This window comes from Ursus americanus, chromosome 14, assembly GCF_024610735.1.
Source record: "Ursus americanus isolate L20-20 chromosome 14, mUrsAme1.1.p, whole genome shotgun sequence".
Taxonomy (NCBI): Eukaryota; Metazoa; Chordata; class Mammalia; order Carnivora; family Ursidae; genus Ursus; species Ursus americanus.
In genome coordinates, this window is record NC_142140.1 from 51,504,247 (window position 1) to 51,519,565 (window position 15,319).

At 56.3% G+C, this 15,319-nt stretch overlaps 1 protein-coding gene across 2 annotated transcripts; it reads left to right on the forward strand.

Moving 5' to 3' along the window:
- The first annotated feature begins 752 nt into the window (after window positions 1-752).
- On the forward strand, window positions 753-15,319 carry MAN2B1 (mannosidase alpha class 2B member 1). Of its 2 annotated transcripts, none has more exons than XM_045774566.2 (24): window positions 753-973; window positions 1,699-1,801; window positions 1,977-2,150; window positions 2,516-2,709; window positions 3,337-3,469; window positions 3,716-3,861; window positions 4,732-4,848; window positions 7,202-7,287; window positions 7,372-7,492; window positions 7,574-7,652; window positions 7,837-7,946; window positions 8,221-8,328; window positions 8,612-8,728; window positions 9,573-9,746; window positions 10,813-10,910; window positions 10,993-11,110; window positions 12,298-12,416; window positions 12,507-12,608; window positions 12,784-12,871; window positions 13,047-13,127; window positions 13,546-13,773; window positions 14,290-14,442; window positions 14,549-14,651; window positions 15,117-15,319. In XM_045774566.2, the coding sequence occupies exons 1-24, from the start codon at window positions 809-811 to the stop codon at window positions 15,224-15,226; spliced, it is 3,027 nt and encodes a 1,008-aa protein (XP_045630522.2). In that variant the 5' UTR covers window positions 753-808; the 3' UTR covers window positions 15,227-15,319. The 2 variants fall into 2 exon arrangements, with proteins under 2 accessions (XP_045630522.2, XP_045630523.2); XM_045774567.2 differs by having other exon boundaries at window positions 754-973; window positions 7,205-7,287.

Below are 15,319 nucleotides of genomic sequence, written 5' to 3' on the forward strand. Positions count from 1 at the left end.
CCTCCATTCAGTCAGGCCTTTGGTGGGGCTCTAGCCGGGAGCCTTCTGGTCGTTCACTTGCTTATTTCGCAAGCCTTAAGTCAGCTGCCAGAGGCAGGACAGTGATCCCTGTCCTCTGGCAACTCAGCAGATAGGCTCTGCTGACCTAAGGAATGTGGGTTTTCATTTTCTTATCAGACAAATCGGGTAATGCCAGTGAGCTGGATGGACTAATAGGGATTAGGAAAAGCATGAAAGACTGAGTCCTCCTCCACCTGTCACTCCTCACCTGAGTCCCATGGGTATTTCTTCCAATCAGGCTGGATACCTCCCATCCTCAGTACCCCAAGGGCAGTTCCTCTATGCATAATCCTCATAGGACAGAACGGGACCACCATCAACCCCTGCTCCTAGCCAAGCTAGGTCCCTCCAAGACCCTAGCCCTGAAGATCAATGGGACATCCCAGGGTCCCACGCACACACTCCCACTTCCTAAGCAAACTACACGCAGAGGAAAATCTGAAGCCTCTGCGTCCACGGGGACAAAGGGACACTCTGAGGCCACTCGGAGGCGGTGAGACACTAAAGGCTCCCCCTGCAAAACCAGCACCCGAAGGTGGGACACTCCCGAAGCCTTCCTACACTCCTCGTGTCCCCAGGGGCAGCCAGAGCTGAAGCCTCAGTCCCGTGACTTGCCCGGCAGCACCCTAGCCCCGCCCCCGCCAGCAACCATTGGCTAGGTCGGGTTCTGGGGGCGGGGCGTTTGCCCTGCCTTGGCCGGGCCCGGGAAGCCCCTGGAGGCGGCTGCGGCGGCGGCGGCTGCAGAGCCATGGGCGCCGACGCGCGGCCTGTAGGGGTCCGCGCTGGCGGTGGCGGCCGGGGCGCGGTAGGGCCCAGGACGAGCTCCCGCGCGCTGCAGCCACCGCTCCCGCCTCTCTCTTTCCTCTTTTTGTTGTTGGTGGCGGCGCCCGGCGTTCGGGCCGCGGGATACGAGGTGAGCGCGGCCCGGGAGCGGAAATGTACACAAGCTGAAGCGAAGCCCTGAGTAGGGTCCGGAGGTGTGGGTGGGTTTGTTCTGTGGGTGCCTAGAAATGGTTGTTAATATGACAGTGTGGTCTGAAGGCATGCTTGCGTCATTGAAAGGTCTGGCGGTGTGAGTCTGAGAATAGGGCTCTCTGTACCTGCCTCCTTCCTTCTGTGGGTCGGCTTGGCTGGACTTCGCATGCACTTAACTGTGTGATTGGACGTATGTGTGTATGTGGGGCCGGGGGGATTGCTTCAGAGCTGAGACTCTGGAGTCAGCCTGCCTGGAGTTCCAGTCTGGCTCCCTGACTTCCTGGCTGTATGACTTGGGGCAAGTCACTTAAGCACTCTGATCCTCAGTGCTCTCATCTGAAAATGAGATACTATTGCCCCCCACCCGCCAGGGTGGCTGCTTGCTATTTACAAATGCCTAATAAACATTTGCTACTACTATTACTATTACTATTTCCCCAGGGTGTGAATGAGAGCTGCCCTGCGGGGTTGCGTCAAGAGGGAGTTGTATCTGTATGCCCAACTCTGCGGGTGTCCTCCCTGGAAGGGCCTGGCCCCATTTCTCTGAGTCACTCACCTCTAGATCAAGATTTATCTTGTGCCCCCAGCCCCACCCCGCACCCCAACCTGCTTCTTAACCTCGGGGTAACTGACAGGATGTGTGTATTTGGGGTCCCTGTGCAGACGTGCCCTGTGGTACATCCAGGCATGCTCAACGTGCACCTGGTGGCCCACACACATGACGACGTGGGCTGGCTCAAGACTGTGGACCAGTACTTTTATGGCAGTGAGTAGAGCGTGGGGACTTCCCCCTGGGGCTCCCGTGGTCCCTTTGAGCCCTTCAGATCCTTTCTGGGTCCTGGACATTGGGAGGGGGGACATTGCCCAGCTTGGGCTCCTGTGTCTAAGAATGTCCGCCCTTGGCTCATCTGTCCCTAACTGCCTGACCCCTGTGCCCACAGTCCAGAATGACGTCCAGCACGCGGGCGTGCAGTACATCCTAGACTCTGTCATCTCTTCCCTGCTGGTGGAGCCGACCCGCCGGTTCATCTATGTGGAGATTGCCTTCTTCTCCCGTTGGTGGCACCAGCAGACAAATGCAACACAGGAAGTTGTGCGGGACCTGGTGCGCCAGGGTGAGCCTGCCCGAAGGAAGTGAAAAGAGGAAGCCCAGCTCAGCTCTGTTTCTGATCCTCCAGCTTCTGAGATTTTATCATGTCCTGTGCGGCCCATATGTCCATGTAGCGCCGCCTGCCTGGAATTTCCCTTTATTTGTAGAACTCCTATGCATCCTGCAGGGTCCCACCTCCAAGGGATCCTCAGGGAAGCCTGCCAGGCAGGGGGCCCTCTGTTCCGTATCTGGCTACACTGGCCTGGGAGGGACCCCTCTTCTCCCTCCAGGCCTAAGTTTGCAGGCAGGCCTTCTTATCCCCTGCATTGCCACCCCTGGCCCCAGTCCTGGCCCTGACAGTTGACTCAGACTTTGCCCTTCCCGGCACAGGACGCCTGGAGTTTGCCAACGGTGGCTGGGTGATGAATGATGAGGCAGCCACCCACTACGGAGCCATCATAGACCAGATGACACTTGGGTTGCGCTTTCTAGAAAACACGTTTGGCAAAGATGGACGCCCCCGTGTGGCCTGGCACATTGACCCCTTTGGTCACTCTCGGGAGCAGGCCTCGCTGTTCGCACAGGTGATTTCCCAACCTCACTCCTAGCTCTGACTCCTCCCTTGGCCACTCAAGCCCCACCCTTCCCTGCAAGCTCACCTGGATGAGGCCCTGTCCCCTGGCCCTCTGGCCTCTTGAAGGCCCTGCCCTTTGGGTGAGGTGTGAATCCCATTGCTGGTGCCTCCCAGGCCCCACCCGTGCCCCTCATTGGAGCTCTGGCCCCACCCTGTTTGCTCTGATCCCAGTTCTTCTCCAAAGCCAGGTGGCAGGTGGAGGCCTGCCCTATTCTTCATCTGGCTTCACAATCTTTGCCATGACGGCGTCCCCTTTCCATTCTCTGATTCCTTCCATTCTCAGGCTGCTTAAGGGGGAAAGCCTTGAGTCAGGCCCCTTTCTGAGCTGGGGAAGGTGGAGGTCTGTTCCAGCGTTGCACCCGCCCCTCCCAGCCCTCCCGCAGTGTCACCGGACCCTTCCCCAAGCTTCAGAATGAGCCGGAGCCCTTCCTGGTTCCAGATGTGCTTTTTCTAACTGTGCTCTGACCCATCCCTCCCACGCCAAGGGACTGGCATTTGGTGGGGAGAGGGCTGGACACCTACTCTTCCTGCCCTCTCCTGCCCTCTGATCCCGGTCCTCATCCCTCCCCACCTCCAGATGGGCTTTGATGGCTTCTTCTTCGGGCGGCTGGATTATCAAGATAAGAGTGTGCGGAAGGAGAAGCAACAGATGGAACAGGTTTGGCGGGCCAGCGCCAGCCTGGAGCCCCCAGTGGCCGATCTCTTTACCAGTAAGGGGGTGCGGTGGGGGCAGGGCTGGCCCCAGGGGCATGAGACCTGGGACCACACTCAGAGGGCCCTCCGTTTGCTTTTATTTTCTGTTGTCATTGTCCTGAAACTCTTAATTATTTACAAACAAGACCCAGCATTTGCACTTTGCACTGGGCCCTGCAAATTCTGAGGTCCCTCCTGGGTGGGGCGTGGCAGGCTTTGACCCCAGGGCACGTCTGGGGCGCTGAGCCTGGTGTGGCATGCAGGTGTGCTCCCCAATAATTACAACCCACCGGACAAACTGTGCTGGGACACGCTGTGTGCTGACAAGCCCTTTGTGGAGGACCCGCGCAGCCCCGAGTACAATGCCAAGGAGCTGGTCGATTACTTCCTGCAGTTGGCCACTGCCCAGGTAACCCTACTGCGCAGAGCCCCTGAGACTCGTGTTCATAATGCACTGGGCCCTTTCCACGGCGCGGGCGTTCCTAACACCTCCTCATCACCCTCGGACGAAGGTAACGTTCCATTCGCCATCCATGCTCCCTGCCCTGATTTGTGTGCATTTCTGATTCGAAGACTGCAGACAACCTTTGCCGGCCCACATGCTCACCAAGGGCATGAGACAGCACGGAGCAGTGCCCCAGTGCCCTCCTCGGGGCCCAAGAGGAGTACGCCACAGCGTGAGGCTGTTTTCACACGTGTCCCTATGCTCCCACATGACCCACTTCCACTCCCTCCTCCACTCTTCTATGTGCACCCACACTTGTTTTTTTAAAGATCTATTTATTTATTTTATTATTATTTTTGTAAAGATTTTATTTGAGAGGGAGAGAGAGAGAGTGAGTGACACGAGCAGGGGTGGAGGGGCGGAGGGAGAGGGAGAAGCAGACTCCCCGGTGAGCAGGGAGCCCACTGCGGGGCTCGATCCCAGGACCCTGGGATCATGACCTGAGCTGAAGGCGGATGCTTAACCGACTAAGCCACCCAGGTGCCCCATATTTATTTGTTTATTTTAGAGAGAGCTTGAGTGAGCAGACGGAGGGGGGAGGAAGAGAGAGAATCCTTAAGCAGACTCCCAGCTGAGCATGGAGCCCGACATGGGGCTTGATCCCAGAACCCTGAGATCATGACCTGAGGCAAAACCAAGAGTTCGATGCTTACCCAGCTGAGCCAGCCAGGTGCCGCGCACCCCCGGTCTTGACCACGTATACACCACGACACAGCCGTACACAGGGCTGGTCCAGCACACCCTGGCCTGAGGAACTCTCCATTCCACCTGTAGGGCCGGTACTACCGCACCAACCACACCATAATGACCATGGGCTCAGACTTCCAGTATGAGAATGCCAACATGTGGTTCAAGAACCTCGACCGGCTCATCCAGCTGGTCAACGCCCAGGTAAGAGTGCCAGCTTGTGGGCGTGAGTGTGCTGGGATCCCTGGCCCTTGGGTCACATGTGTCGCAGTGGGTGCTTTCTTAGTTTTCTATGGCTTCTATAACAAATGACCAACAAACGTAGTGGCTGAAAACAACGGAAATACATTACCTTACAGTTTTGTAGGCCAGAAGTCAGACACAGTTCTCACTGGGTTAAAAGTCAAGATGTCACTGGGGCTGGGTTCCTTCTGGAAGCTCTTGGGGAAAGTGTCCTCGCCTTGTCCAACTTCTAGAGGCCCCCCCGCATTCCTTGAGTCATAGCCCCCCATCTTGCAAGCCAGCCACGCAGCAGCTCTCTGCCCCTGCATCTGTCATCACATCTCTTTCTTACTCTCACTCCCTCTTTCCTCTTCCGCTTTTTAAAAAAAATTTTATTTATTTATTTGGAGAGAGAGAGAGTGTGCATGCTAGCACGGGGGGTGGGGAGGGGCAGAGGGAGAGGGAGAGAGAGAATCTCAAGCAGACTCCACACTAAGCCTGGAGCCAGATGTGAGGCTCGATCTCAAGCCGCTGAGATCATGACCTGAGCCGAAATCAAGGGTCAGATGCTTCACCGACTGAGCCACCCAGGCGCCCCCTCCCTCTTCCACATTTGAAGACATGTGATGACATTGGGCCCTACAGATCATCCAGGATAATCTATTTTAAGGTCAGCCGAACAGCAACCTGAACTCCATTTGCAGCCTTAATTTCCCATTGCCACGTAACCTAACAGGTTCTGGGAATCAGGACTCAGACATCCTTGGGCCTCTCGCATCTGAAATGTCCTTCCCATCAGTTCTGTCTTCAGGGCTGTCTACAGGCAGTCTCCACATCCTCACCCTTCCACTTGCTCCCGGCACCACTGTTTTACCCGAACACCCTCAGGAACATCACCAAGGGCCTTCCAAAAGACATTTCCCAGTCCTCCCCGTTACCCCGAGGAGCCCTGGACACCGTGATCATTTCTTTTGTAAATAACATGGTCCTGAACCGCCACAGGTTTTCTCCTGCCCCTGCCCCTCTCTGCCCACTCCATTCTATTGGAAATAGAGTCCCTTACTTCAGATCCGTAGCTTGCCACTTAGTAGCTCTGTGACCCTGAGAAATCTTAAGCGCTCTGCCTTAGTTTTCTTATCTAGAAAATGGGCATAATGGTGCCTCCCACCTGATGAGGCTGTCAGGGTTTCATGAGTTCGTTTACACAGGTCACAGAACAGGGCCAGGTAAATGATCAGCATTACGGTGGTTGCTTATTGCTGTTATTTGGGGCTGAACACCTTTGGCTTCTCCTTTAACACCCAAGCTGCAGTGTTTCCTCCTCCGGGAAGACTTCACCAAACGCAGGTGAAGCTCTTGCCTTTTCCTCTGTGTACACACAGTCCCCACAAATACCTGTGAGGCCACAACCAGGCTGATTGTAACAAACTATCTTCAATATCTGTCCTCCACTTGGCTGTGGATTCCAGGAGAGTGGGCTGGCCTCTGCTTCTAGATTGTGTCTGAAGTCCTGATTGTTTGCTGAGTGAATCCTCTGTGCGTGTGTGTGTAACTATGTATGTGATTGTGTGTGCAGGGTAGACACGTGGATGCACATAAAGGCCTGTAGTCCCATTCACTTCCCTTCATTCACTCAAGTGTTTAGTGAGCACCTACTGTGTACCAGGCACTGGGTTCACAACACAAGCAGAACAAACACCTTTTTCTTCACAGAGGGGGTCACCTTCTTGTCCTTCCCTTGGCTGAAAGTGAACCTCCATGCATTCTGACAATGGTGTCATTGAGCGATACCCTGACAGTGCTGAGAAATGATTCCTCCTGCCCTATGTCCTACTTAGTTTTTCCACAGAAAAAGTTTTTTAAAGATTTTATTTATTTATTTAGAAAGGGGGGACAAGCAGGGGAGGGACAGAGGGAGAGAGAATCTCAAGCAGACTCCTTGCTGAACACAGAGCCCCAGGCAGGGCCCATCTTATGACCCTGAGATCATGACCTGAGCTCAAATCAAGAGTCCCATGCTTAACCAACTGAGCCACCCAGGCACCCCCACAAAAAATTTTTAATCATAAAATTGGAATTAAAAAATAGTTCAGTAAAGATTTCAGGTTTATTCTCTCACGGGTGGAATTCTTTCCATGCTGGTAATACCGAGCTGCTGCCAAAACTCAGTCTCACACACTGGGCCGTTGGCTTGCGCTGCAAATGTGTGCTAAGAGAAGCTGAAACCACCGCATGCATTAAGGTGCACACGTGTGTGAGGATGTGTGTGCACACCTGTGGGCCCCCTGGGAAGGTGCGGACTCCCGAGGGCTCACACACGGACACCTCCCCCCAGCAGCAGGCCAACGGGAGCCGCGTCAATGTTCTCTACTCCACTCCCGCCTGTTACCTCTGGGAGCTGAACAAGGCCAACCTCACCTGGTATTTGGGGGGAAATGGGAGCTTGGGGGGGGCTGGCCTGCCCTTTGGGTCGTGACCCTGCCCTCAATGCCTCTGCCGCTGCAGGTCTGTAAAACAGGATGACTTCTTTCCCTACGCCGACGGCCCCCACAAGTTCTGGACTGGCTACTTTTCCAGTCGGCCGGCCCTCAAACGCTACGAGCGCCTCAGCTACAACTTTCTGCAGGTGAGTGGGCGCTAGGCTCAAGGGGGCGCCCAGGGGTCCCCACAGGGCCCGGGCCCCAACACAGCCCCCTCTGTCCTCCAGGTGTGCAACCAGCTGGAGGCACTGGCGGGTCCGGCGGCCAACGTGGGACCCTATGGCTCAGGAGACAGTGCACCCCTCAGTAGGTGTTGAGATGATGAGGGGACGGGAGTGTGTCTGAAGCTGGACACCAGACTCTCGGCCACCCCATCGAGTCCCTTCCCCCCCTGGGGACCCTGCCCTCCCACACATGGCCTTTCCCGTTTCCTTGGGGTCTGGACTGAGAGTCCTGCAGAGACCCCACCGGGTTCACCGTGTGCCTGCAGATGAGGCGATGGCGGTGCTCCAGCACCACGACGCGGTCAGCGGCACCTCCCGGCAGCACGTGGCCAATGACTACGCGCGCCAGCTTGCAGCAGGCTGGGGGCCCTGCGAGGTGCGCGGGTCGGGCCAGGGAAGGGGCGGGGCCTGGGAGAGGCCGGTATAGAAAGGGCTCAGACCGGAGGAAGCGTGGTCAAGAGTGGGGTGGAGTCTAGAAGTGCCTGTGTGGGGCGGAGCCTGGGATGAGAGAGGCGGAGACAGGAATGGGGCGGGGCCTGTAAGCACTCGTGGGCGGGGACAGGCAAGCGGCGGGGTCCGGGAGGGGACACGGAGGAGACTTAGGTGGGCCTCCAGAGCTGACCTATGGACCTTTACGCTCCCTCCCACAGGTTCTCCTGAGCAATGCGCTGGCGCGGCTCAGCGGCTCCAAGGGGGACTTCACGTACTGCCGCGACCTCAACATCAGTGTCTGTCCACTTAGCCAGACGGCAAAGAGCGTGAGCCGGGCTCCGGATGGAGGGGCGGGGCCGGGAGGCAGGTGGGGGGGCGGGGCCCGGCGGAGGCGGGGTTCGGGAAGAGGGGCTCTTGAGGTACCTGTGGGTTGTGAAATTGGTTGGGAGGATTGTTCTGCGGCACAATCACTTGGGGGGCAGTGAAGCTGGGGTAGGAGAGACCAAAGCACCCCATGGATCACCTAAGGACGTTGCCGCGCTTGGTGGGTGGGTTTCAAGAAGGCCCGCTATGACCCATGCCTGATCTGATCTGACTCTCCCACACCAGTTCCAGGTGACCATTTATAACCCTTTGGGGCGGAAAGTGGATTGGATGGTGCGGCTGCCAGTCAGCGAACACATTTTCGACGTGAGGGACCCGAATGACACAATTGTGCCCAGCGATGTAAGCCCTTTCGACAAATATTTCTCCTATGAGTACCACCCCCCATGATTATCTCTTGCCTTGGACACCTCCTCCTGGGGATTTCATCTCCCCCACCTCATCCCACCCCATGGACACATCTCCCTCCTTGGATATCTCCCTCTCTCGGGTAACTCTTTCATGAATATCTCTCCCCTCATCAATACCTTGTTCCTAGTACTTTCTTTTTCTTTTTCCACCCCTTAACATCATAACCCCTTGGAAACATCCGCTCCCCCTACTCCCCTCACCCCCCTGCCCCGCCTCTTGGGCAATCTCTCCTTTTTAATGCCTCATCATGAATTTTTAAAAAATATTTTATTTTTTGAGATTTTATTTTTTTTAAGTAATCTCCACATCCAATGTGGGGCTCCAACTTACAACACTGAGACTGAGTGGCAGGCTCTACCGACTGATCCAGCCAGGCACCCCAAATTTTATTTTTTTATTTTTTATTTTTTTTTTACTTTATTTCCCTCATTCTAGAAGGCCTCTACCTATGAATCTCTTCCTCCCCCTCCCTGCCCCAGAACCTGCCTTTCCCTCATTTCTCTGCTTCAAGGATTTCCTTCCCCACTTACTCCCTCACTTCCCCTTCTCCCACAGTCTCTGCAGCCCCTAAGTGGTTTTTTTCCCCCCATTTTATGAATTTTCTCTGTAATCTTTAATTCGGAATTTGACACCCCATCCTCCCTGGCCAACACCTGTATTTCTTCTCCCCATCCGGGGCTCATTCCTGTCCTGGAATTTGACCTGTCCCTTTATGTACAGCTCAGTATGTGTACTCACAGCCTCTTGACTCAGTTTCCCTCTTCCCTTACCCGAGGTGGTGATAGCTCCCAGCTCAGACATTTCGGAGCTGCTTTTCTCAGCCTCAGTGCCTGCCCTGGGCTTCAGCGTCTACTCGGTAACCCAGGTGCCTGGCCGGAGCTCCCATGCCCACAACCGCCACCCCAGATCCCAGAAGTCCTGGTCTCGTGTTTTGGCCATCCAAAATGAGGTGAGACTCCGTTCAGATGCCCTTCCCTTCCCCCGTGACAAATTTGAGGTGTCATGGTGAGCCGCATGGACTCTGGATCAGTGGGTCTTGGGTTCATGGTCTAGTCACCAGTCCCCCATTATGTGTCCTCCAGTAAGTGACCACCTCCCTTTGACCCTCAGTGTCCTTTCCTGGGACCATGAGGACACAGTGTAATCATGGGTGACACTGGACAGATACGTAAGGGCTGACGGTGGTAGGAGTTTGCAAATTAAATGAGGCAGGTCAGAGACTCAAGGGAGGGAGCCACGTGGCCCTGTGGGGGAAGAAGGATCCAGGCAGGCAGGGAGCAGCAGAAGGAAGAGCCCTCAGGCAGGAGGGTGCTGAGTGTTCCAGGAACCCCCTGGGGCAAAAGGAGCTGGTGTTGGGTGACAGGTTGGACTCTGCATGACTTAAAGGGCCAAAGGGAAAGACTTTGGCTTTTACTTCTAAGGAGCCATGTCAGGAACAGGGCTGCATTAAGCCTGTAATGGGCCCTAGCACTTTTGCCTTTGTGGGTCCCTTTTTCCATTAGAAAAAAAAAATTTTTTTTAATTGTATTTCATGAGCAGGTGGTTGTAAAAGATGAGTATAATAAATTCATTATTATTACATTTAAGTTTTCTTCTGATTCTAAAAGAAATTAAAAATTTACATATTTCCATTGGCCCCTAAAATCTCCTGGGCAACAGCTATGATTCTTTTGTCAAATGTGCGAGTCAACCCTGGGTCCAAGACGACTGGCTAGGATGGTACTTAGGGTGTCACTGGCGCCCCCTGGTGGCCGCGGGGAGAACCGACTGGGGGAGCGAGTCTGTAAGCGGTTGGCTGCACTAGTCCCAGAAGGCCGTGGAAATGGTGAGAAGTGGTCAGATTGAGGAGAAGGTGGAAGGTAGAGGTGTAAGGATTTGTTAATAGGGCCAGGTGTGAGGAGAGAGAGAGAAGAGGGGAGGGTAGCTCCTGGGTTTTCTCCTGAGCCCCAGGAAGAATGAAGCTGCCCTTGGCTGAGATGATGGTTATTAACGTCTGTCTGCCCTTTTCTACCCAGTACCTCCGGGCTAGGTTTGACCCTGACACGGGACTCTTGGTGGAGTTGGAGAACCTGGACCAAAACCTCCTGCTGCCTGTTCGCCAAGCCTTCTACTGGTGAGGGGGGACCACCAGGCCAGGGAGGGGATGTAAGTAGACCTGGGGTCACTTACAGGACTATCTCCTGCCCTGGCCCCAGGTACAACGCCAGTGTAGGCAACAACCTAAGCACCCAGGCCTCGGGTGCCTACATCTTCAGACCCGACCGCCAGGAACCATTGATCGTGAGCCACTGGGCTCAAACACGCGTGGTGAAGGTCTGGGGCCTTGAATGATGAGTGGGTTGGGGGAGGCGTGGAGCCTGGGAGGGTTGGTGAGCCATGTGTGGGTGGGGGCGGGGGTGGGGTGGGGATTATATCTCTATCAGATAAGGGGGCTAAGACCTGAGGGGAATATTGAGAATCTTCCCACAGGGCTGATATTCACGGCTGGTTGAGTAACAGTCATTCCTTGGGAGCAAGTATGAAGGCCTTCACATCTGCTGTGGGTGTCAGGATTCTACTTAGCTTTTGAAACTGGGGGTGGGGTGTTCCCACTTGGCTCATGAATGGGGAGAACCAGGTGTAGCTGCTTGGAGAGTTCACCAAGGATCTGTGGTAGGAGGGGGTTGTATCTGAGAGTTCACACTTGGATTGGGCTTGGGCGATTCTCACTTAGGATGGATATCTGAGGGTGCATCTGGCTGAGAACAGGGGCCTCTCATTGACATTTTCGGGGCCTCTCATTGACATTTCTTCTTAGGGTAGGGGTGAGGCAGGTAATGGCAAGATTCACATTTGACATGATTCCCCTTGAGGTGAACTTCTGCATATGTGGGTCACTGCATTAGGATATAGTTTTGCCTGCAGTAAGAGTTGCCAAAATTAATGGTGCCTAGAACAACACAGACGTTTCTTTGCATCTAACAGAAAGTCTGCTGGGCCATCCAGGGCAGGCCGAGTGACTTCAGAGTCATCCAGGCCTCTTCTGTCTCACTGTTCTGCCTTCCTCAATAGTCAGCTTCTAGCTCATGGCCCAAGATGGCTGCTCAAGCTCCAGCCGTCATATTTGCATTTGAGCCACTGGGAGAGGGAAAGAAGCAAGGAACATTGTGTATACCTCTTTGACCATTTTCTGGTCACACAGCTACTGGTAGCCTCAGGGAAGATTGGACAATATAGTCTTTATTCCAGGTAGCCACTTGCCAAGCTAGAATCCTGTTCGAAGGAAGGAAGATGGGGTAATGGTGGGAAGCAAGCATACATGCTACACTCAAGAATTATGTGGTAACATCTGACATAGGAAGTGTGGGCATCACACCTAGGCAGGTGGGGGGAGGTTCCCATGCTATGAGTGGGGCTGACCTGGCTGTAGGCCTTTGTGAGGTCTATAGCAGGGGTGGGTTTCCGCAGGGCTCGCCTGTGCGCAGGCTTAGACTTGCCCCCCCACCCCCATGTGCCCGCAGACGCCCCTGGTGCAGGAGGTGCACCAGAACTTCTCAGCCTGGTGTTCCCAGGTGGTTCGCCTGTACCCAGGACAGCGGCACCTGGAGCTGGAGTGGACAGTGGGACCAATACCTGTGGGGTGAGTGGCACCCCCTGGGACTTGGGGGGTGGGGGCAAGGGCAGAGTGGGATAAGTGAAGCTCATCATCTTGCCATCCCCTCGGGTCCAGTGACGGCTGGGGGAAGGAGATCATCAGTCGCTTTGACACTGTGCTGGAGACAAAGGGACTCTTCTACACAGACAGCAATGGCCGGGAGATCCTGGAGAGGAGGTGGGGTGACTGGGGGCAGCAAAGGGTGGTCCGTGGTGTGTGGGGGCCCAGGCTTGTGGCGGCATCTGCTGGTCCTCTGAGTGTGGGAGGGAGGGGATGAAGGGGGAGTGAGGAATGGATAGACTGGGGAAGGGGAGCTGGACCCCAGGCTTGACCAAACCCTCCCCCTCCCCAGGCGGGATTATCGACCCACTTGGAAGCTGAACCAGACTGAGCCAGTGGCAGGAAACTACTATCCAGTCAACAGCCGCATTTACATCAGGGTAACCACCATCCTGCTCCCCATTTCTTAGCACCCCTCCACAGAGTGGGGGGTCACCCTCATTCTTAGCATCTCTCAGCTGTCCTTGGTGGTCCCATCCCCTGTGGTGCCTGCCTGGGGGCCATGGCTGGCTGGCGATGGGGCCCCTCACTCTCCCCTCGCCCCCCCCCCCCCAGGATGGCAAACTGCAGCTGACCGTGCTGACTGACCGCTCCCAGGGGGGCAGCAGCCTGAAGGATGGCTCTGTAGAGCTCATGGTGAGTGGCCAGAGCCCTGTCTCAGCCAGTTCCCAGCCTGGCCCCCTACTGGACCTTGAAAGCCAGTTTCTGCTCTGTTCTCTGCTGGGTGCACCCCTCCGTGTGTAGTCCCCAGTAAGCTGAGACCTCCATTCCTATGTGAAAAGTTTACTCCAAGCTTTTTGTCCAGTCCCTGCCAACTCCTCGTCTCCTCCAGGCCCTGACTTGCCCTATCCCGTTAGATCCTTACCTCCCTCTGTCCTAGTCCCTTGCTAGGTTGGATCCCCACTTCTGCTGGCAGTCCCCTGCTAGAACTTTCTCCACATCCATTCTTCTCACTCTTTAATTTCTCATGAAATTTCCACAAGCCCTTACCCAAATTTCTGGCCCAGAAATCGGCCAGAGGGACTCCTCACCCTCTCCTGGCCATTCCCCACAGGTGCATCGAAGGCTTCTGAAAGATGATGGACGTGGAGTAGGGGAGCCGCTGCTGGAGGAGGGGTCAGGGGTGTGGGTGCGAGGGCGCCACCTCGTGCTACTGGACAAGGCTCAGACCGCGGCCACCGGACACCGGTTGCAGGCAGAGAAGGAGTTGCTGGCCCCGCAGGTGGTGCTGGCCCCCGGTGGCGGCGCCCCCTACCACCCGGGAGTGACCCCGCGCAAGCAGGTGAGCGGGGTGGGGCCGCCAGATAGAGAGGACCCCAGTGAACCGCGGAGGGTTTTCCTGGCCTTAGGGGGGGACCCACTTTGCCCGCCCCTAACTCGTCCTGGGGAGGCCATAAGCTAGTCCCACCACCTCAACTCGCTCCGTCGCCCGGCAGTCCCGCCTTTTGCTGAGTCCCATCCCTCTACGACTGGGTCTTGGTGCAGCCTCAGCCCCCCTCTCCCTCCCGCGGGCTCACTGGGCCCCACCACGTTGCCCCGTTCACTTCCCCACGCTGGGTCCCGCCCCCCTGAGCTTCCCCCACCGTATCTCAGTGGGTCTCAAGCCAGATCTGTTCTGCCCCTTTCGGGCTCGGACCCGCCCCTAGCCTGGTACCGTCCTTCCCTGGGTCTGTCGCATCCTCTCATTGGCTTAGCCCTCCCCTTTCCAGCCGATCCTCTTCCCTCCGCGGCTAAACCACGCCCCTTGTGTCAGAGCCCCGCCTCCTAACCGCGCCTCGGCCCCACCCCCTTTCTGCAGTTCTCCGGGCTCCGCCGGGAGCTCCCTCCCTCCGTACATCTGCTCACGCTGGCCCGCTGGGACAGGACAACGCTGCTGCTGCGCTTGGAGCACCAGTTTGCTGTAGGGGAGGGCTCTGGCAATCTGAGCTCCCCGGTGACCCTGGATTTGAGGGTGAGGAGGGCAGAAGTGGGAAGGAGACAAGGCAGAGACAGAGAGAGAGGGGAGAGGGGAAACCCTGCTTTGTCCCCACTCAGCCGGGCCCATCCACTGCCTACAGGACCTGTTCTCCACCTTCACCATCACGTACCTGCAGGAGACCACGCTGGCGGCCAACCAGCTCCGGGCCAGCGCCTCCAGGCTCAAGTGGACACCAGACACGGGTGGGGGCCTGCCCCGGGAGCTGGGGGTTGTGCGGGAGGTGTGGGAATGTTGGCCAGGACCGGGATAGAGCTCTAGTGTCTGGGACAGTGTTCAGATCCAGGTTAGGGGTTTAAGGGTCTTCAGTGGGTCTAAGCAAACTAGCGCTGGGTCTTGAGGGTTGAGATGGGATTCCAAGTGTATCTAGTTCTGGGGAGAGGAGTGTGCCCATCACCCCTGGGGTTGGCATGATGGTCTTTAGAGTAGGGTTCGAGGGTATGAGGGAGATGACCAGACACTGGGGACAGATTTGGGGACCTGGGGATGGTATTCAGGGCCTGGGAGACAGTTTAAAATGGGTCTGGGAATAAGGCCCCAGGGACAGATTTGAGGGTATATGGCTGTGTGGAAGCTGAGGGGAAGGAGCACAAGGAGGGGGTAAGGCAGAGGAAATTTGCACCCCTCACTTCTCCCTTGCACCTCCCCAGGCCCCACAGCCCAGCCCTCTCCCCCTCGACTGGACCCTGCTGCCATCACGCTGCAGCCCATGGAAATCCGCACCTTCCTGGCCTTGGTCCAGTGGAAAGAACATGGCTAGCCATGCCGGGGGCAGGCAAACTCTCCCCCTCCTCCTCCTGCTGCTGCCGCCACCGACAAAAGCCATTAAAATGCCACTACCGAGACAGGTCAA